Below are 22731 nucleotides of genomic sequence, written 5' to 3' on the forward strand. Positions count from 1 at the left end.
AGACATTTCTTGAATGCCATTACTGTAACTCAACTGTAGTCTCTTGCATATTTTAATTATCTTTATAGAGTCAGATAAACATGTAAATAGGCTAATTGCTTAGTCTTATTATAGGTCACATGTAAGGTATATATAATATCATATATGATAAATATTACCCCCCTACAGAGGACTTACTCAAAGACTCTGTTTTGTTGCTCTAGTTTAGGGAATTAGATTGTAAGCATTCTCTATAACAGGGATAAACTGTAAGTAACAGTACACAGTTTCCCAAATGCGGATGCAAAGTTGATCTACCCCATAATGCAGGGTTTCTTCAACTTTTTAGTGTATTGCTGCAGACTACTCCAAGGCAGTGAGTGCTGCCACCTCTTATTGGAGGCTTCTGGAAGGGATTAGTGGCCCTCTCAAGGGGATAACCCAGACCCTCCACAGCCTGAGGAAGGAAGCTATGCTAGGGGCCACTGTTTCATGTGGCCAGCCTGCTGCAGGCTCCTCTTGTTAAACTGTATTGGGTGTTTTAGGGTGTTTTGGGTGTTTTAAACTGTTACTCCTTGGGTGTTTTAGGCCTCCAGGCAGAGGTTAACAAAGCATCTGAGGGCAGTGGTTGGTTTTCAGTGGTTGGTTTTGATAGCGTTCTCGTAATCTTCACAGACCCCCCCCCATATAGGCCTACAGCGCATTTTATTAGTCAAAGACATTACATAACACTGTGAAATTCAGCACGTTACAGGAGTCAAAATATATATTTACTGTGTATGTACAGTAACTAGAGTCTAGATCATTCACATTTTTATGCTTCAGTGCCTACCAGGCCAAGACCTCAGTAAGTTCATTCTAGTTCCATGAGCACACTAATGGCCAGACCACTCCTTCCCTCATCCTCAGTGTCTCCCTCCTCCTTCCTTAGTCAGCTGTTCAGACACTGCACCTGCCCTCCCACAATTCTTCCCCCTCTCCAACCCCAAATAGTCCCATCAGGACTCTCCCTCTCTCTCTCTCTCTCTCTCTCTCTCTCTCTCTCTCTCTTACTCTCTTGCTCTCTCTTAATCTCCTTTGGGAGTTGTGGGCAACTAAGTTAAGAGAGGAAGATAGTTTAAACTCCCTTGAGTAATGTCCTGCTTCTCTAATTGTAGTTAAGCCACTGCCCCTCCATACCCACTAAGAGGAAATTATACTTATCACTCACCTTAACCCTTTACTGGCGACATGTCACAACTGATGTGCTAAATAGTTAAGCGTCGACTGGGACCTGAATACTGATCATATTTGCCATTATGAGAGAGAGAACCCTGATGAGGTATTTGTAGCTGTCTTTTATATAACTAGGCAAGTCAGTTAAGAACAAATTCTTATTTACAATGACGGCCTACCTCGGCCAAACCCGAACAATACTGGGCCAATTGTGCGTCACCCTATGGGACTCCGAATCACAGCCGGTTGTGATACAGCCCGGAATCAAACCAGGGTCTGTAGTGACACCTCTAGCACTGAGATGTCATGCCGTAGACCGCTGCGCCACTCGGGAGCCCGTGTAGGTGACCGCATAGATGAAGTCTTGTGAAGTTCTATCCTTAAGACTGTCTTTTTACCCTTATATAGAATGTGATCCTGGCTCCTGTGGGCTAAGCCAACCCCTCTGCCTCAGTGGGGACCCCCAAGCTGGGTATATAACTCTTCCAGAGATGGCCCTTTCTCAGCCTCCACCTCGACACACACTGTCTCACTCACACACTTTCCCATCCAGGACAATGGCCCCCAAGAAGCCTGAGCCGAAGAAGGATGTGGCAAAATCGACCCCATCGGCTCCGGAGCCAGAAAAGCCCAAGGAGACTGAATTTGACCCCAAAAGCATTGCGGTGAGTGTCCAACTCGTAGCTCTAGAATGTATGTTGTAATTCTACAGTCTAACCTCTCTGTGAGTCCTTGCTGTCATCTCCTCTCATCCACCTGTGCTAGTAGTAGAACGTATGACAGTAAATATGAGAGAAGAGGATGCTATATCCTTAGTTGACGAGTTAGAGATGTGTTAGTTGTACAGGGAAGTCTGTCAAAAGTTGAGGAATTTTCCTAGTGAAAAAAACACATTTTGTATTAGTTGGCAAAGTTCTATTGGCAAAATGTCTTGGCGTGGCTGTCCTCTGCAAATGGATGTGACATTTTCAATAATGTAATAACCTTTCAGGTTAGTTATGTTCAGATCATTAAACCGTCTCTGCTTGGTACAGTAATTGTTGAAGATAACATCTGAATGAGATTATGTTGGAGGTAAATCAAAGTGTATTATAAGCGTTCCTAATCAATGACATATATATTCTTTCATTTTCTGTTCCTTTGGCCTTGGCAACTGGCATTCACCGTACGATCAAAGACTTGTTGGCGTAGTGGCACACATCTGACAAAACTTTCCAGCGACTGGATCAAACAAACAGTTCATAGAACTCTTTTATGTTCCCAACATGCTCTTTCAATGGAAAAATAACATTTCAACCCATAACTGTTCCTCGTCAGGTTGTTTTTCTTGGGGATGATAAAAAACAAAATTGGGCTGGTATTTGGTGCCAGAGAGGATCTACACCCGGATTCATCTGCATTCTTCTGTCTCTCTGGGGTTCTAGAACAGCCTTTCTAGCGGGTCCCCAGTCGGAACTTTGCATTCCTATTGTTCTTATATTAGTCTGTGTTGGCCACGGGGACAGTGGGGGAGAATTAGGTTTCACACAAATCCCACCCTCTTGAAACTAGGGGGCCCTGTTACTCTTAGAGACACAAACGGGGTATCCACAGCTGACCTCGGGGGTTTTCAGATGAACTCCCCCCATGTCATATACATAGGATGCGCCTCGGATGCACCTCATCCTCCACAATACAATTGCTAAATGTGCTTACAATGATGAGCTGGGCAAAATCAGTAGCAATATTCCCACTATTGAAGTGTTCTTTTTTCTATTTCAGATGGAGTTCACTGCAGACCAAATTGATGGTAAACTGGTCTTCCTTTAATAAATCCAACATCTTTTGATGTCAATTTTACTATATGTTATGGGGAAAGTTTATTGAATGACCTGACCTGTTGATGACTTACTAGTTTCCCCAGCTAACCCTGGTCATCTGTGTTCTTCCCCAGAGTTCAAAGAGGCCTTCATGCTTTTCGACAGGACCCCCAAAAGCGAGATGAAGATCTCTTACGCCCAGTGTGGTGATGTGATGAGGGCGCTGGGCCAGAACCCCTCCAACGAAGAGGTCATGAGAGTCCTAGGGACACCCAAGCCACAGGGTCAGTGGGCACACCAGTATTCTATAGACATTGTAAAGTAGTAGTGGTCACTGGTTACATGTTCACACAGACATAGACATCAATAATTTGCTCTGCAAGTGTATCCATCAGGAGCAACATTTTAACCGACGGCATCACAGTTTGTAGACATATCTGCCTTTTGACAATGACTCCAGCCTTTGAACTTGTGCATGGCCACACCATTGCTTTAAGTCGCCAGCTTTCTCCTACTTTCCGTTCTCTTTATTCGCCTTGAGCTCTGTAGAGGCTTGAATGCTGATGGGTTGATTTGGTTTCATCGAAAGTAACTCCTTCCCTTGCTCACCGTGCCACTATAGAAATGAACACTAAGTTGATCGGCTTCGAGACCTTCCTACCAATGTTCCAGCACATCTCCAAGTCCAAGAACCGGGGTACCTTTGAGGACTTTGTGGAAGGACTGCGTGTCTTTGACAAGGAGGGCAACGGCACCGTCATGGGCGCCGAGCTGCGTCTTGCACTCGCAACTCTTGGTTAGTGCCCATGTTCTATGTAGCTATAATCTCATGTTTTATGATGTGATTATAGATGTGTAATGTGTGCTCTATGAAGTTAATGTGAAAGCCCTAAGGGTATCTGAATAGAGGATTGGTTTGGGGTTTGGCTTCCGTTATGGAAAAACCACATGATTTCACATGTAGCATTTTATTTCACACGTGAAATTTCAAGTGATTTCCACGTGATCACGTAACCTCTCACATGTGGATAAAAAATGTCACATGTGAGTATTCTTCACGTGAGATTTCACTAGTGATGCCTTGCAAACAAAAATCTGTCGGAAAGTCACGCAGTCGGAGTGTTTTCAACTTACATATTTGGCACACTTTTGCATACATTATTATAACGTGTATGTTTATTTATACAGTCATTTGTATTCAACGTGTTCTCACCTGGGATTTGGACACAAACTCTTGGTTCACGGCATTCAGATCTTCTTGCTATGCCACCATGTCTGTGTCAATGACCGTTTTCACCTGTATTCCTACACTTTGGACTTCAAAGTAAATCTCAGCTTTGTTAAAAAATACACTCAAGAAAAACTATTCTATTCATCATAGTGATTGAGGAGTAGCATTAAAACAGAATAATATGGTGCACCAACATTAGACTATACAGAAAAACATCAAATTGCTGCACTTCTGAGCATGTTACAGACTTTGTGGCACAGGAGAATGATCAGTGTAACCTAAATCCAGAAGTTGTGATTTCAAATCCCAGGTGGGGTCATACTGAAAGGTCATTACAAAGTAATCATGTGAAAGGATTGTAATTGGTTAAAGACTTTTACACTACTTTTGCTGAACAGCATACCACTTACCTTTGACCCCTACATTATTTAATTACATCCCTTACAAAAAAACATGTGAAATCTGCAGTTTCACATGTAAAATAGCTGTTTTCACATGTTGAGCTGAAATGTTCACAAGTGAAAGCAAAAGAGACACATCTGAGGTCAGATGTTCACATGTGAAACCATATGTTCACATGTATTAAATGTGGAGTTTACATGTTAACACCACATTTTCACATGAGAGATTTTCACATTTGAAAATCTAATTTGCAGTTTTACATGTAGTTCCATGGTACCACATGTTGAAAATGGTACCACATGTTGAAGCCACATGTTGAACATGGTACCATTCTCATGTTGTCACATTTATTTCACATGAGATTATGTTTTCACGTGTAGTTTTATCTTCACATAAGATCACGTGATATCATGTAATTACGTGAGATCACATGTGAAACACATTAGGATCAAATGTGTTTTTTCCGTAATGTTTGTGTCTATGGGGAGTCTTTAACATCATTTGAAAATGTCTCACACCCCTCCGTTACACCGGCAGGAGAGAAGATGACAGAGAAAGAGATAGAGGTAGTGATGGAAGGACAAGAGGACAGCAATGGCTGCATTAACTACCAAGGTGACTACTTCATGCAGTGTGCCGAGGAAACATACTGGTTCCCACCTATAGTTAATACATTCTCTGTTTCTATCTCTCTATTTCAGCCTTTGTGAAACACATCATGACTGGGTGAATGATCAAGTGAGTACAGCATTTTAACTGTGGAGTACATGACCTTTTTGTCTGCACACTGAGTCGCGCATCAAACTGAAGCTGTATGTTCAAACTGATGATGTAATGAAAGTGAAATGACAGGTGTCTCTTTCTCTGTTGCAGAATTCAAGATGTCGCTGACCTGAATCTCTCTTTTATTCTTCTCCAATTTTGTTTAAATTTTTGTCCTCAGTGTGTGTGACCGATTCTGTCTGTGTCAGTGCATGTGGGTGTGTGTCACAACGTTTCGATAATGGAAATAAAAGTTCAATGTCAAACATCTAGGTCCAAAGCAATGTTCCTCTTTCTATCCATGGTGTGGTTGCGTGACTGTTTCAAAGTGACAATATTGAGGGATTGGTAACTATTTTCAAAATGGCGTGGACTTCATCTGAAATAGGAGCACTGTTGTAGCGCTCGTCATATGAAGTAGAAGGAGACCAAGGTGCAGCGTGGTAACAAAGTAGAACAAAACAAAACAGTTCTGTCAGGTGCAGTCACAAAACAGAAAACAACTACCCACAACAACCCTGTGGGGAAAAGCTACCTAAGTATGGTTCCCAATCAGAGACAACGATAGACAGTTGTCCCTGATTGAGAACCATACCCGGCCAAAACAAAGAAATGCAAAAACATAGAAAAAATAACATAGAATGCCCACCCAAATCACACCCTGACCAAACCAAAATAGAGACATAAAAAGCTCTAAGGTCAGGGCGTGACAACTGTGTATTCCCTAAAGTGGGGGAGATCCTCTCCTTCTTTGGTGGTCCCATTGAAATCCATTACGGGTCTCTGGTGCATTCTTAGGTTTCACATGTCAAAAGCCTGTGTCTGTCACGTATGCATATTTAGACTCGCTAATGGAGCAATGACATGTGATAACATTCCAAACAGGTGAGTGAAGACTGTGCTTCTGTTTGTTAACTACATATCTGTGAGGGTTGAGGGTTTAGAGGGAGGGTGAGCAAAGTTGTGAAATGTGTATATTCTTGCATGTACAGCATATTATGTTGCTAAGTAGCTGTTTTCTACTGGTAGAACACTAAATAGAAACGGCCTTGTATCTGTATCAATTCAGTCACATCAGAATGCCCACGTATTAGCATCATATGTTCAGGGATCTAATTTAACCTAAGCACAATTCATAACACTGAAACCGTAAACCAAAATGATTATTGCCTCAATGGTAATGCGAACTGGCACCAGAACAGTTGTATGCTGTAGCTACTGTAAGTCAATAATTGGAAAATCCCTAGCTTTGCTGGTGAGATGGACTGATTTGGAGGCTTGAGAGGATCTGACCCTATACACAGAGGATGAGACAACTGTTAAGAACTCTCCTATTTAGTGAGCGATGCCAGAGCCATTGGGTGCAGCTGCTGTTGACGTACGCTGGAGCTTATGGACTGTTGTACCGACCGACTTAACACTGAGGTTTGAGGACGCCCAGCCCTGCAGATGAGGAATCATAAAAGCTAACACACCCGTCCTCTACTCCAATATGTACAAGTACACACACACACACACACACACATACACACACACATTTTTCTTAAACAACAAATATGTTTGCATGATCTACTTCCTCATAAAACAACCCATATAGGCCTGTCTCTGTCTGTCTCCCTCCACCCATCACCTGTTGGTCGTGATGAGACGCCATAAACGTTGGCATCCCTTCTTTGCCTTTTTCACACATGACTTCAGCTAATCCACGTCAGCTGTTGCTTTCTCTTTGTACTTGTAGGGTTGGATGATATGTTACAGTGTGTGAGTGTTTGTGAGTGTCCACGTCAGCTGTTGTTTTCTCTTTGTACTTGTAGGGTTGGATGATATGTTACAGTGTGTGAGTGTTTGTGAGTGAGATGTGCGTACCAACAGCTCTAGTCTTTACCCAGTGTATAGAAGTATAGAAGAGGAGTCGAGAGAGGGAGGGGAGAGAAGGGGAGGGGTCTATGACAACACACAAGTCTGGAAGGAGGGTAGGAAGGTAACCTCCCTGTAAAAGTCTAACATCGGATGCCAGATAATCTACTGGACAATAGCCTTGGCCTGTAAACAGTCCAACAGCTGTACAATCTGCCCCCCCCCCCTCCCCTCAAAATACACCCTTGACCTCTCCCTGAAGACTGGGCTTGGGCCGGAAAGGAGAAGATGGACACCTTCCAGACATGGCTGGTCAGTTGTTGTGCACTCTCCGATTTTTTGTTTTATAGCAGAAAAGACGGAATGATGTAAAGAGTTTGAGTCACTGACCAGTAGGACTTTAATGCAGTAATGTCAGTGCATTGTATTGAGTGTCACTAATAGACTACGGTAAGTATGCGTCAATGCATGTGGTAAACGCATGCACATGGTAAAGCACACAGAATACAGAATACAAATACTCTAGTACTGTATGTTGTTTAGTACATTAAACAGCATTGGTTACACTCATAAAGAAATGATACAGAATACATGCATGTGTATCGCCAAATGTAGACCGGTAAAGGAAGTAGCCGACACTAGTGTATGACTGACAAAAAAGTCTGACTACAGTACATTACGCCATGTTGTGCATAGTGCTGTGACCTCACAAAGACACACGTTTTAGCGTGGGAGACATGAATACTTGTACCAATTCCTTAGAGCAGGGTCTATGATTGTACACTGAGTGTGCAAACGTTAGGAACATCTTCCTAATATTGAGTTGCACCCACTTTTTCCCTCAGAACAGCCTCAATTCGTAGGGGCATGGACTCTAGAAAGTGCCGAAAGCGTTCCACAGAGATGCTGGCCCATGTTGACTGTACTGCTGCCCACAGTTGTGTCAAGTTGGCTGGAAGTCCTCTGGGTGATGGACCATTCTTGATACACATAGGAAACTGTTGAGCATGTGTAAACCGGTGCGCCTGACACCTACTACCATATCCTGTTCAATGGCACTTAAATCTGTTGTCTTGCCCATTCACCCTCTGAATGGCACACATACACAACCCATGTCTCAATTGTCTCAAGGCTTAAAAATCATTATTTAACCTGTCTCCTCCCCTTCGTCTACACTGATTGAAGTGGATTTAACAAGTGACATCCATGAGGGATTATAGATTTCACCTCGATTAACTTGGTCAGTCTATGTCATTGAAAAAGCATAATGTTTGGTACACTCAGTGGAAGTCTGTGCTGGGGGACATTGTCCAGAGAAAGGATGCCACCTTGTGGCTAAGAAATCAAGGAGCTTTTTCTCAAATCAAATCGAATTGTATTGGTGCCATACACATGGTTAGCAGATTTTAATGCGAGTGTAGTGAAATGCTTGTGCTTCTAGTTCTGACAGTGCAGTAATATCTAACAAGTAATCTTACAATTCCCCAACTACTACCTAATACACACCACTCTAAAGGGATGGAATAAGAATATGTACATGTAAATGTATGGATGAGTGATGGCCGAGCGGCATAGGCAAGGTGCAATAAATGGTATAAGGTACAGTATATACAGTGGGGCAAAAAAGTATTTAGTCATCCACCAATTGTGCAAGTTCTCCCACTTAAGAGAGAGGCCTGTAATTTTCATCATAGGTACACTTCAACTATGACAGACAAAATAGAAAAAAAGTCCAGAAAATCACATTGTAGGATTTTTAATGAATTTATTTGCAAATTATGGTGGAAAATAAGTATTTGGTCAATAACAAAAGTTTATGTCAATACTTTGTTATATACCCTTTTTTGGCAATGACAGAGGTCAAACGTTTTCTGTAAGTCTTCACAAGGTTTTCACACACTGTTGCTGGTATTTTGGCCCATTCGTCCATGCAGATCTCCTCTAGAGCAGTGATGTTTTGGGGATGTTGCTGGGCAACACGGACTTTCAACTCCCTCCAAATATTTTCTATGGGGTTGAGATCTGGAGACTGGCTAGGCCACTCCAGAGGAGATCTGCATGGAGGAATGGGCCAAAATAACATCAACAGTGTGTGAAAACCTTGTGAAGACTTACAGAAAACATTTGACCTCTGTCATTGCCAAAAAAGGGTATATAACAAAGTATTGACATGTGTTATTGACCAAATACTTATTTTCCACCATAATTTGATTTTCTGGATTTTTTTTCTCATTTTGTCTGTCATAGTTGAAGTGTACCTATGATGAAAATGTACAGGCCTCTCTAATCTTTTTAAGTGGGAAAACTTGCACAATTGGTGGCTGACTAAATACTTTTTTGCCCCACTGTACGTACATATGAGATGAGTAAAGTAAGATATGTAACATTATTAAAGTGGAATTGTTTAAAGTGACTCATGATCCATTTATTAAAGTGGCCAGTGATATGAGTCTCTATGTAGGCAGCCTCTCTGAGTAAGTGATTGGTGTTTAGCAGTCTGATGCCCTTGAGATATAAGCTGTTTTTCAGTCTCTCGGTCCCAGCTTTGATGTACCTGTACTGACCTCTCCTTCTGGATGGTAACGGGGTGAACAGGGAGTGGCTTGGGTGGATGTTGTCCTTGATGATCTTTTTGGCCTTCCTGTGACATTGGGTGCTGTAGTTGTCCTGGGGGGCAAGTAGTTTGCCCCCAGTGATGTGTTGTGCAGACCGCACCACCCTCTGGAGAGCCTTGAAGTTGAGGGTGGTGCAGTTGCCATACCAGGAAGTGATACAGCCCAACAGGATGCTCTCGATTGTGCATCTGTAAAAGTTTGTCAGGGATTTAGGTGACAAGCAGGTGACAAGCAACATTTCTTCAGCCTCTTGAGGTTGAAGAGGCGATGTTGCACCTTCCTGACCATACTGTTTGTGTGGTTGGACCATTTCAGTTTGTCTGGGATGTGTACACCGAAGAACTTAAAACTTTCCACCTTCTCCACTACTGTCCCTTTGATGTAGATATGGGGGTGCTCCCTCTGCTGTCACCTGAAGTTCACAATCATTTTTGTTTTGTTGACGTTGAGTGAAAGGTTGTTTTCCTCACAACACACTTCGAATGCCCTCACCTCCTCCCTGTAGACCTTCTCGTCGTTGTTGGAAATCAAGCCCACTACTGTTGTGTCGTCTGCAAACTTGATGATTGAGTTGGAGGCGTGCATTGCCACGCATTAATGGGTGAACAGGGAGTACAAGAGGGGGCTGAGCACGCACCCTTGTGGGGCCCCAGTGTTGAGGGACAGCGAAGTGGAGATGTTGTTTCCTACCTTCACCACCTGGGGGCTGCCCGTCAGAAGGTCCAGGACCCAATTGCAGTTTCTGACTATTGAGTTTCTGACTATAAGACGGTAGGAGCAAGATGGAGTCGTTGTTGGGTTTGTCGAATGGAGGGCCTTGTATGCATCGCGGAAGTTAGAGTTGCAGTGATCGAGTGTATTGCCTTCACGAGTGCTGCAATCAGTATGCTGATAGAATTTTGGTAGCCTTTTTCTTCTCAAATTTGCTTTGTTAAAATCCCCAGCTACAATAAATGCAGCCTCAGGATATATGGTTTCCAGTTTACATAGAGTCCAGTGAAGTTCCTTGAGGGCCGTCGTGGTGTCTCCTTGAGGGGGTATATACACAACTATAACGATAACTGATGAGAATTCTCTTGGGAGATAATATGGCTGGCATTTGATTGTAAAGAATTCTAGGTCGGGTAAGCAGAAGGACTTGAGTTCCTGTATGTTGTTATGATTACACCATGAGTGGTTAATCATGAAGAATACACCCCCGCCCTTCTTCTTCCCAGAGAGGTGTTTATCTCTGTCGGGACGACGCATGAAGATGTCCAGTGGCTGAACTGACTCCGACTATGTATTCCGAGAGAGCCATGTTTCCGTGAAACAGAGAATGTTACAATCTCTGATGTCTCTCTGGAAGGCAACCCTTGCTCTAATTTTGTCTACCTTGTTGTCAAGAGACTGGGCATTGGCGAGTAGTATACTCGGAAGCGGTGGGCGGTGTGCACGCCTACAGAGCCTGACCAGGAGGCCGCTCCGTCTGCCTCTTCTGCGGCGACGTTGTTTTGGGTCGGCTTCTGGGATTAGATCCACTGTCCTGGGTGGTGGTCTGAACAAAGGATCCGCTTCGGGAAAGTCGTATTCCTGGTCGTAATGTTGGTAAGTTGATGTCGCTCTCATTATTCCAATAGTTCTTCCCGACTGTATGTAATAACACTTTTGATTTTCTGGGCTGACAATGTAAGAAATAATACATAAAAAATGAAATACTGCATAGTTTCCTAAAGACTCGAAGCGAGGTGACCATCTTTGTCGGCGCCATCTTGATTCCTGTTCGCATCTCTGTTCCTACTTGACTGCCTTTAGTTGAAATCTAACATAAATCTGCCTCACATGCCTAAAACCGGACTAGAACAGAAAGACATATTCTGTCTCCTTACACTTACAGTGTATTGGCCCTGTGATAGACTAGTGTCCTGTCCAAGGGGTGTACTTGTACATTAAGCTGCCTCATGCTATATAAACAGCCAAGGCTCATGCAAGGCTACTTACTTACTTACACTAATATGGTAATTAAATATTGCAATTAAATGAACAGTGCCATACCATAGCCCACACACTATTATGCAAAGCTGTAGTGAGTGTCAATATGGAATAGACAGAACAATTTCAAACCACAGAACTGCAGGTGGGATTAATCTTATTTTATTTGGCTTTGAACGACCTTAATAATCAGTAGTGAATTTATTTCACGGTATGTTAAGACCAATTGTTAGATATGGTTTACAATTTAAGAGAGGAATAATGTCAAATCACCTGAAATAAAATGCAGACCAAACACACCATAGTAATTTCAGACATGTACCATCTGCTTCTTTCTCCCCCTCTCCCTCCTTTGTCCCTAACTGGAGAAAAGAATGCATGCTTATTCTCAAGTGGTCTGGTTGCTAAGCAACTCCAGGAGCTAACCTCAACCCTGCCTTGTGGTTAAGACTTCCTTAACAAAATGTATGACACAATGCAATGCTTTCTGGCAACACTCTGTATGCAACATGTATTACACAAACCATTGCTTTGCAAAATATCAGTATGTGTTTCTAGGTGGCTCGGTCTCCTAATAAATATACCAGACCTAGGGTGAAATTTGTCAAGTACTTTTATATAACACACTCGAGGTGTGCTTGATTTAGCTTGGAATTTGCACTTTGGGGACTATTCCATTGGTTACATAAGGAAACAAATTATATCCCACTCACTGTAAGTGTATGTGTAGTCTAGTTACACGTAATTACACAATTGTAACCAACTACTGCCATCTATGGTTGGTTTAGTATGGAGGAGTGTTAGATCAGTCAGTCTGCCAGAGTAGAAGGCCAGACCTATAGATGTGTACAGGTCACTAACAGTGGCAAGCACAGTGCTTCCCTTGCTATACCCCACCCACAGATTTTAGGGAAAGAAGGGTATTTCCACTCCAGATCCTTCTAAGCAGGTTTTCCAGTAATTCTTACATAATCATTGGTAAATTGACACTAAGCCAGGCAGAGAGGAATGGAAATTCAAATATATTAGATTAGATGAGACATTGTTTTAATGTGAGAAAATAACAAAAGGTCATTGGTAAAAATTGTGTCTGTCACCTATTACATAGGGCAGAAGGCTACTTAACAAGGTAGGTCTCCCATTGTGCCATTAGTTTGGGTTAGCATTGTAGAAGCCCTGCAATTTGTTCATATCAGCTAAACTAGTTTTAATATCATCATCTAACACCATTTTATCAACAGAGGAGGCTGGTGGGAGGAGCTGTAGGAGGACAGGCTCGTTGTAATGGTTGGTATTGAATAAATGGAAAAGGGTCAAACACATCAAACATATGGAAACCACATGTTTGACTCCGTTCCATGAATTCCATTCGAGCCATTACAATGAGCCCGTCCTCCTATAGTTCCTCCTACCAGCCTCCGCTGAGATCAGTGTAGGCCTACACACAAACCCCTTTAACTTCATGCATTCTAGTGCAGAACGCTCAGGAAGAAATTTCAGAACAATCTCTGTCTGTACTCTGGCGCCCTCCTCCCCTTCAGGCCGCCTAGCGACAACTACTCTTCTCTGTCGGGTGGCCACTGAGTGACTGCAGCTGGAGAGACAATAACTGTCTGCCACACAGGTAAGAGAGAAAGACGCCTTATCTATTTATAGCAAACCCAGTACATTCAGCAAGACATTTTTCCTAGGTGTCTTCGGATTGATTAAGAATTCGAGCAGTTTCCGTTTTTTTTCCGGGGCAAAACAAAAGCGCCATTCATGCTTGTCATTTAGCTTTGAGGCACCGAGCGAATCTTTTTTTACGTTGCCTAGGTCTGGGTGTGAGGAGAAGTTGGGCCTGGGTACTGTCTTGCTTTCGCTAGCTGCTTCATCACAACAGGCACGAGCCCCAAACAAGCCATGTGGACAAATTGATCAAAAGTAGCTCAATTGATTTGTCCATAAATATGCACTTTGTAGTTTGTTATATATTTAGACTTTTAACTTTAATTATTGAGATATGACAGCTGTCATGATGTGTGAACTGATGCTAAGCTAGCTAATGAATGTAGCCAAGGGGTGTAATTTAGTTAGCAAGCAACAAATGAGCTATCTAGCTATCAAAGTAATTAGCTTAGCGTTAACTATCTATTTAGCCAATCATTATGGCCACAGATTTTAGCGACGATTTTTAAAATAGTAGTGCCCTTCTATTTTGCCTACGTGAGGCCTGTCTTTACTTTGGATAGCGTGTCTTGCTTGAAATCTGAAAGAATAAATCACACAGTGTCCTTACAGGATAGGTTTTTGCCTGATATAGTATTTCTGCTTTGATCCATGTACAGACCGTAGCAAACGTTTTATAGCTACATCAACACTTGTGTGTCAGTTCGATTTTTGTGCATCTGGATCGGATGAAATTGGATTTTCGCAGCGGTGCTTTCCGCGGACAATGGTGCTGATGTTGGCTGGTGACTACACCTTATCATCAGGCCACTTATTGTCAGTGGCTTGCCTGACTGTAGTTACTTGTTGTCCACTATAGACAACCAAAAGTAGACTGTCAATTAATGTTATTTCACCTGCTTATTACCTAATTAGCTAACTGTTAATTATTCATATTTCAGGAATGCTTTGTGATGATTTGGTCTGCCACACCTCCCTTTCCAGGGATGCATGCGATCCCAATTACTGTCATTTCAACTTTGTAAGCAAGTAGTAGGCCGGGTATTTTTTTAAAGCCACTTTGTTAGGAAATGTAGACGTCTTCATCTTGACTCAAAGTCCAATCTAATTTGTGAGGAGATGCATTCCGCGAGCCCTTGCCATGTGGTGCTTTGTCTGAAACAAATCGATTCACTGTAGAATCGGTTAACTGTTGTTTATACTATTTCGATATTATTCAGCACCCTTGTAATTTTCATATTGAGGTCTATTCTTGTCAAATTGGGCCATAAGATGATGCCGTTTTTGTCGGTGTTTTTTCTGTTGCGGACACACCTCTTTCTCGCTCTGCCCTCCGCAATTTGTCTTAGCTCTTGTGCTGTGAGTTGCAGTGAGAGATGAGCATGCATGGTTTCGCTACTTGCCGGTAGGTCTGTACAATTTGTTAGATGAATCAACACTCTCCATTATCCCTCGACTATTTTTGCTCGAGGTCAAAAATCATAGACAAAGTCTATTGCAAAGGAATATCGAAGGAGGGACAAAGGCTTTTCTCTCTCCTATCCAATTCCTCCTCCACGCCCATCTTGTTAAATGTATCCCGGAGAATGCTGTAAGAATTGTTCTTCCCTGATCTCATACATTGGAAATCTGTAGAAATGACTTATTGTCCTGTTTGAGGAGCTCTTCGAGAACAAGACCTAATTTCCATTCTCATTGTATTGGGATATAGCCTAATTTAAGAAAATTAGGAAAATGGCTTATTCCTAGCCATACTTTTAAGGTTTTTGTTGGTACAAAAAATGGTGACAAATGGCCCTCTGCTGTCTGACAAACGTTTAGTTTTCAAATATTCCATGTATAATTTGATTGGACTGCCCAATTAGGGAGCTCTGTAAAACATGTCTAAAGCCTAATTGGATGAGCTGGTCTGAAGGCTACATGCTACTGCAGTGTAGTATGATATTCATAGACATACTATGATTCAATTATGCCCCTAATTTATGGAGGTAATTTGTTGTTCTGTGTTCTCTGCAGGGAATTTACATCTGCACTCATTTGTTTTGACCTCACTGAATGGGATCAGAGGCAGGGACCATAATTCAGTTAAGACTAGTTCTACAACATAGCCCCAGTAACAGTGATTTTAGGATTCATTTTCAAGTTAAGTTAAAGACTAAACTAAATTGGCAGTCACCTAACTCATTATAAACAAGATGCACAAAACTAGAGTGCCTCATTGTGATTGGATGACGAAAAAGAGATCCTAGCCAACACTAATTGCCATTGGTCCAATATTTAGCCAAAGCACTCCTTACTTTCTGCACTTCGGGGTTCACTATGAATCAAAGAGTTGTCTTGGAGACCTATGCTGAGTGCATTAGCATAGCCTAGCGTACGCTGCTGCTGGAGCCCAGCTGTAGGGAATAGGGCGCCATTTGGAATCTCTGTCTGCCCTGCCATAAGCAGCTGTACACATGCCTCTGTGCGGTCATCAGCAGTCCATGCCAGCAGATGTCTCTCACACTCAACAGCTGGCCAGATGAACAGGACATGGCTTGTTAACGTAACATGAGCGTTCGCACCCGTGAAATAAACCTCAAACACGCCCATCCATTATTCTTAAAGAACATTGGATGACCAGTGTTACCAAGTATGTCATGGTTGACAACTCTTACTAGCGTAATCTCTGTTGGTTGCATTTGATTGCATGATAAAGCGGTCTGCGCCCTTGCGCTCTCTCTCTTGCACTCTGTTATATGATGTATACGATTAGTATCCCACGTTGCTGCTACTTTTCCCCGGGGACATTCGCAGTACAGGATACAGGGTGAATGCCAGGCATTCTTTGAGGGCCACTCTCGCTGATTCTCTGCGCCGCGAGCCTCTAACAACTTGGCATATAAATACAGAATTACTTTAAGGTGCTAGCTATAAACAAACTGGAAAAGCAGGTCCGCCCTTATTTATACAGTCATTGGATTCACCTAATGTTTGAGAAATAATAGGCTACGTGCATTTTGGGCCCGCATTTAATGTGGAATATGAAAACCTATCAATGATATTGACTGGAATACTTGAGGATACCTTTTAGCCTAATTAATGAATTCTTCCGTCCAGAATTCCCTTATACCTCATGCAGGTAGGAGATCTCCAGAACAAATGCTAAGTCTGGTCCTGGCTCTCTGTCAGATCTCAAGGACACTTATACTCTACTGTTGCACAGGAGGTTGGTGGCACCTTCATTTGGGAGGACAGGCTCGTTGTAATGACCGCTGTGGAATAAGTGGAATGGTGTCAACCGCATTCCATTCGCTCCATTCCAGCCATTGTAATGAGCTGTCCTCCCCTCAGCAACCTCCACTGTACTGTAGTGTGCTGTGGTGTAAGGGTGGTGCAGGTAGCAAGGTCACTGAGCCACAGCACTGCGGAGACGGACAGAGCCCAGATGAACTTCCTTTGGTTTGGCTGACTCTCTACTAATCTGGGATTATCTTGAGCTCGTTGTCATGCTGATTCTTTGAGTGGGGGTTAGACTCTGCCTGTAGGGATGTTAGGCTGCCTAGCCTATTTCCTCTTAGTTGTTTTGAGTGAAAAATACTGAACTAGGCCTAATGTTACTCGACGGTATTCATTCTCCACCACCATTCGTCATGTTTATGTATTGAGGAGATTAACATCTTAACAGTAGGACCTAACACACCCATGGGTCCTGATTCAGCACTGGGCAGGAACACAGTCAATGTTTCTCATGTATTTTTTTTAACCTTGAGACTGGCTGGTTCTCAAGAGGAGTGGTAGCCTAATGCTGCACACATGAGCGGTTTGTAGGTCCATTTGCACTGGTCCTCGGAGAGTGTCTTTGACATCTGTTTCCAACAGATACTGAGGTTTCCAGAGGAAGCTGGCAGCACCAGCGCTCTCTCTCTCTCTCTCTCTCTCTCTCTCTCTCACTTCCCCCCTTCTCTCTCTCTCACACTCTCTCGCTCGCTCTTTCTCGCTCATCTCGCGTCATGCTGCACAGAGCACCGCGCTGTAGATAGCTGCCTATAGATAGCTGCCTATAGATAGCCTGCTCTGCCCTGGCCAGGCCTCTGAGGCAACCGGTGCTTTCCCTGCTTCCACCAACACGCCTGCTGTGTTGGTGGAAATGTTCATGGTCCACATGGATGCCGTTAGAGACCGAGATGGGGAGAAAAGGGAGCGAGAGCGTGGTGAAGCCCTGCCTTTATCCCATCCATTCCTAATAGCGGGGACCGACTATGGAAATTAGGTCATATCCACTGACCGAGGCAGCCAACTGTGAGTGGAGGGGGCGGGCAGGACTCATGGAGTGGGTGACCCTCTGTCAGTAAAGACGAACACCTACAGATCACACGCGCACACATCCCCATAACCCACTAGCCAAAACCTCAACTATAAACATAAACAACTCTATGATCTTACTCGTATGAGCTAATTTGAGCCGATTCATGGTTACTCTCAGCCTTAAGTCGGATGTATTAACAGCATCATGCAGCCCTGCTCTGTTTGCAGCACGGTAACAGTGTTTCTTACCAGCCCAAGACCCAGAGACATGTTGACTGTGTAACGGAGAGGCTGCTTTTTCTATAAGTGATCTATCTGTAGCAGACTCTACGCCTGTCGCAGACTGGCCAACTAATTATGATTTAGCCTGGGCTTAAACGTGCAGACATGTCACTGTGTGTTTATTGGTCAACATGCTGAGTAGAAGATTCAGACTGGCTACAATGGTATCATTACAGTGATGTTATAATGCCACAGTTGCAACCAGCTTTGCCCGCTGGGGAGTGGTTAGAGACTCTTGCATTGTGAGGGTGTCCTAGACCTGACGGTAGAGTGTGTCCAGGGCATCTTGGCTGCTATATTTTGGTGACGGGGTGATGAATACCTTGAAATAGACGGTTCACTTTGAGTCTGGACTCGCTGGAGCCATCCGTTTATTTACAGTTGAAGTTTATATACACTTAGGTTGGCGTCACTAAGTGTTATTCACTGTATCATAATTCCAGTGGGAATTGAGTTGACTGTGCCTTTTTAAACAGCTTGGAAAATTCCTGAAAAATGATGTCATGGCTTTAGAAGCTTCTGATAGGCTAATTGATATAATTTGAGTCAATTGGAGGTGTACCTTTGGATGTATTTCAAGGCCTACCTTCAAACTCAGTGCCTCTTTGCTTGACATCATGGGAAAATCAAAAGAAATCAGCCAAGACTTCAGAAAAAAAATGTCAGCAAAGGACCTTGTGAAGATGCTGGAGGAAACAGGTATAAAAGTATCTATATCCACAGTAAAACGAGTCCTATATTGACATAACCGGAAAGGCTGCTCAGTAAGGAAGAAGTCACTGCTCCAAAACCGCCATAAAATAGCCTGACTATGGTTTGCAACTGCACATGGGGACAAAGATCGTACTTTTTGGAGAAATGTCCTCTGGTCTGATGAAACAAAAATAGAACTGTTTGGCCATAATGACCATCGTTATGTTTGAAGGTAAAAGGGGAGGCTTGCAAGCCGAAGAACACCATCCCAACTGTGAAGCACGGGGGTGGCAGCATCATGTTGTGGGGGTGCTTTGCTGCAGGAGGAACTGGTGCACTTCACAAAATAGATAGCGTCATGAGGAAAAAAATTGTGTGTATATATTGAAGCAACATCTCAAGACATCAGTCAGGAAGTTAAAGCTTGGCCGCAAATGTGTCTTCCAAATGGGCAATGACACCAAGCATACTTCCAAAGTTGTGGGAAAATGGCTTAAGGACAACAAAGTCAAGGTATTGGAGTGGCCATGCCAAATCCCTGACCTTGATTCTATAGACATTTTGTGGGCAGAACTGAAAAAGCGTGTGCGAGCAAGGAGGCCTACAAACCTGACTCAGTTACACCAGCTCTGTCAGGGGGAATGGGCCAAAATTCACCCAATGTATTGTGAGAAGCTCGTGGAAGGCTACCCAAAACGTTTGACCCAAGTTAAACAATTTATAGGCAATGTTAGTAAATACTAATTGAGTGTATGTAAACTTTTGACCCACTGGGAATGTGATGAAAGAAATAAAAGCTGAAAAAAATAATTATCTCTACTATTAGTCTGACATTTCACATGGGGGGGTGAAGGTGTGTCCAAGAGGACATCGGTGATGACTGACAATGTCTTCTCCCTGACCCCCTGAGCTGAGGGAGTGTATAGAGCCAGGCCTCGTAGCCGGGATGAATGTTGAGAAACCATGTCAGTCAGTCAGCTGGTGGGGACGTGATCAGCATGACTGGAATGTCCTCTCCTCTCAGCACTGCTCATAAATAAATACCCTCTTTGGCTTCTGTCACCACAGTGAAGAACACGAGGGCTCACAGATTAAGACACTGTCCCTTGTTGAAGACGCAAGACCAACCCACTTTTGGGTTTGCATGTCATCGTCCCCTCCTGAATCTTCGAAAATAATACTGTGACTAAATTAGTATTGTGATGGATGGTGGGCACTCTGTGTAGGGTCAGTAGCTCTGAGTTCATGGGGTATTTTTAGGCCTACCGACCGTACGCAGCAGGTCTGTTGCCTAGCCCTAAGTTAAAGGGGTAGTCCACCAAAAATTACACATTGGTTTCCTTACCCTGTAAGCAGTCTATAGACAAGGTATGACAGCAAATCCATCCTTTGGTTTAGTTTCCCGAGCACGGTTTCCAAATGCTAACGTTTTAGCATATGTGGCACAAATCCCATTCAAGTCATGGTACCGATATTAGCATTTTTCGCGCATCTACAGCATGCTCCATAGACTGCTTACAGGGTTGTAGTGGGGTAATATTTGATAGATGCATATTATATTTACCTCACATGCGACTCATAATAAGACCAAGCAATTAGCCTATTAAAATGTTTATCTGACTCCATAAAATGTAGTGAAACCATGTGCAGTCAAGTATATGTGTTTAGCTGACTAAGATCAAGGACTGGTCACGAGGAGCGAAATATCAAAAAAAGTAAGTATTTTTTTTATAACTTTGTAAAATGAATGGCTTCACATCTAAGGCTTAAGGTACAAGGCAATACTGACGTTAACAAAGCATCATTCTAGGCATGTACACTGAGTGTACAAAACATTAAGGACAGCTGCTCTTTCCATGACAGACTGACCAGGTGAAAGCTATTATTCATGTCACTTGTTAAATCCACTTCAATCAGTGTAAATGAAGGGGAGGAGATGGATTAAAGGATTCTTAAACCTTGACAATTGAGGCATGGATTGTGTATGTGTGCCATGCAGAGGGTGAATGGGCAAGACAAAATATTTAAGTGCCTTTGAACGGGTTAGGGTAGTAGGTGCCAGGCGCACTGGTTTGTGTCAAGAACTGCAACGCTGCTGGGTTTTTCATGCTCAACAGTTTACGGGGGGGGATCAAGAATGGTCCACCACCCAAAGGACATTCAGCCAACTTGACACGACTCCAATGCTTCCCACAGTTAACATGGACCAGCATCCCCGTGGAAGGCTTTCAACACCTTGTAGAGTCCATGCCCTGAAGAATTGAGGCTGTTCTGAGGGCAAAATCCATGTCTCAATTGTCTCAAGGCTTAAAAATCCTTCTTTAACATTCCCCTTCATCTACACTGATTTTGAAGTGGATTTAACAAGTGACATCAATAAGGGATCAAAGCTTTAACCATTACAGGCCGAAACGGATTGAGATTATGTCACTATGACGTCATTTCAACCAGTTTTGCCCAGTATTTCCCCGTTGGGTCTGGGTCCACCGTCCTCATTATCCCCAAACGATACCGGCTTCTCGTCGAGTCAGGATAATGCCTGCCAGAGTTGCACAAATGGCAAAAACATTTTCAAATGGGCATCTGAAAATAGAGCCACGGTTGGGGGATTTTGGTCCAATCACCAGAAACCTTGTTTGAACTTGACCTTCTTTCTTGTAATTACAAGAGAAGATTAGGCTGTGGTTTCTTCTTTGGGGAGAAATCAATGCAAGGCTTTTGTGAACTAAACTGTGGGGTAATTTCAGAACAGTCCTGTTTTACATGTAACAGGTCCGTTTTAACCTTTAACCCTCTCGACGATCCCAGGAGGGCAGTCGTCCAGTGCTGCGTCACGTCACAGCTACAGTACAAGATAGCCCTGGCTGGAGCCACAACAGTGACAATGTTAAGAGCGGGACACCCCGAAGGAGAACCCCAGGAGAGGGCAAGGTGGATGTGTTGGGCTGTAGCCTTTCTGGGATCTTGTTTCTGGTCTTTTCTGGGACAGTGAAAGCAGGAAACCCCCAGTTCACCACATCCGAAAGAAACACCCTACTGTTCCATATTATAGCAGCTTGTCTTCCTGTTTCTTTCTGAAATTCCATCCCTGTCCCCACACGAGGCTCCACCCATTCTTCTGACTCTCCTGTCTTTCTCATAGGGATTAGATTGAACCGGCTGTTTTTGTCAAAACGTTCCTTGTCATTCGGTGCGTCCCAAATGGCACCATATTCCCTACAGGCACGACTTTGGGCCCTGGTCAAGAATAGTGCACTGTATAGGGAATAGGGTCCCATTTGAGACATTATGTGGATCTGCATGGATGGTCAGCGAACACTCCGGGCTGTAGACTACAACCGTTTCCCCTCTCTCCCGTTTCCTCTTTTAAAATTTTGTCTGACTGTGTCCTGTAGTCCGGCTGCAGACATCGGATGACACCTCGGTCTACAGTTACACAACAGTCAGGTGGACTTCTCTTAGTCGACACGTTCTGCTTCACTCTGTTATCACGCAGAGGAGAAGGGGACTGTTGAGGAAGTGGAAAGGACTCTACTTTCAACGCAGTCCAGTCTGGAGCCGCTTATTTCAAGCGCTGTCTGTGGCAACAGTTCATGCAGTATTCGGTAATCGGGTTCAACAATAGTCTTGCAAGAGTGTAGTGGGTTGGGGTTACGTAAAGGGAGAAAACGGTTTGTTTTGAAAGGGCTTAGCTTCACGAAACCCCAATCGGATCATTAAGATCATCTCATATGGACCCCCCCCCCAGAAACAGCAAAATATTCTCATATATGGCATGTGTTATGCTCAAATCACCCACGTACTTGCTTCTAGCCTAATTTCACATGGATATACATGATATGCTGAAACCGATTCAAGTGGAAAACTGAAGACTGTGTCTAGCCTAATCTGAGAGGAAAAGATCTAGGCTATTGAGATTTAAAAAAAAAAAAAAATATATATATATATATATATATATATTGGAAACGAC

General features: G+C 43.2%; 2 protein-coding genes across 8 annotated transcripts in view; both read left to right on the top strand.

Moving 5' to 3' along the window:
- Positions 1 to 1751: 1751 nt before the first annotated feature.
- Positions 1752 to 5356, top strand: myl4 (myosin, light chain 4, alkali; atrial, embryonic). 2 transcript variants are annotated; one of them, XM_064987427.1, is made up of 6 exons: positions 1752 to 1865; positions 2962 to 2983; positions 3128 to 3277; positions 3616 to 3789; positions 5164 to 5241; positions 5328 to 5356. In XM_064987427.1, exons 1-6 carry the CDS (start codon positions 1752 to 1754, stop codon positions 5354 to 5356), a joined length of 567 nt encoding a protein of 188 aa, XP_064843499.1. The 2 variants fall into 2 exon arrangements, with proteins under 2 accessions (XP_064843499.1, XP_064843498.1); XM_064987426.1 differs by having other exon boundaries at positions 1752 to 1859; positions 2956 to 2983.
- A 7993-nt stretch (positions 5357 to 13349) lies between these two features.
- Positions 13350 to 22731, top strand: part of LOC135555843 (microtubule-associated protein tau-like) — a 39318-nt gene continuing 29936 nt past the window's right edge. For all 6 annotated transcript variants that reach the window (XM_064988604.1, XM_064988608.1, XM_064988610.1 and 3 more), the window contains exon 1: positions 13350 to 13455. The gene's annotated coding sequence lies outside the window, so the exon portion shown is untranslated. The remainder of the gene's footprint in view (positions 13456 to 22731) is intronic.

The sequence above is a fragment of the Oncorhynchus masou genome, chromosome 15 (assembly GCF_036934945.1).
Source record: "Oncorhynchus masou masou isolate Uvic2021 chromosome 15, UVic_Omas_1.1, whole genome shotgun sequence".
Taxonomy (NCBI): Eukaryota; Metazoa; Chordata; class Actinopteri; order Salmoniformes; family Salmonidae; genus Oncorhynchus; species Oncorhynchus masou.

What these genes read in the sequence shown, in the direction of transcription:
- myl4 (XM_064987427.1), top strand. Translation starts at nt 1,752, where the DNA reads ATGGCCCCCAAGAAGCCTGAGCCGAAGAAGGATGTGGCAAAATCGACC. An exon ending in TCTTGCACTCGCAACTCTTG is followed by an intron (nt 3,790 to 5,163) that starts GTTAGTGCCCAT and finishes TTACACCGGCAG; the next exon opens with GAGAGAAGATGACAGAGAAA. An exon ending in TGGCTGCATTAACTACCAAG is followed by an intron (nt 5,242 to 5,327) that starts GTGACTACTTCA and finishes TCTCTATTTCAG; the next exon opens with CCTTTGTGAAACACATCATG.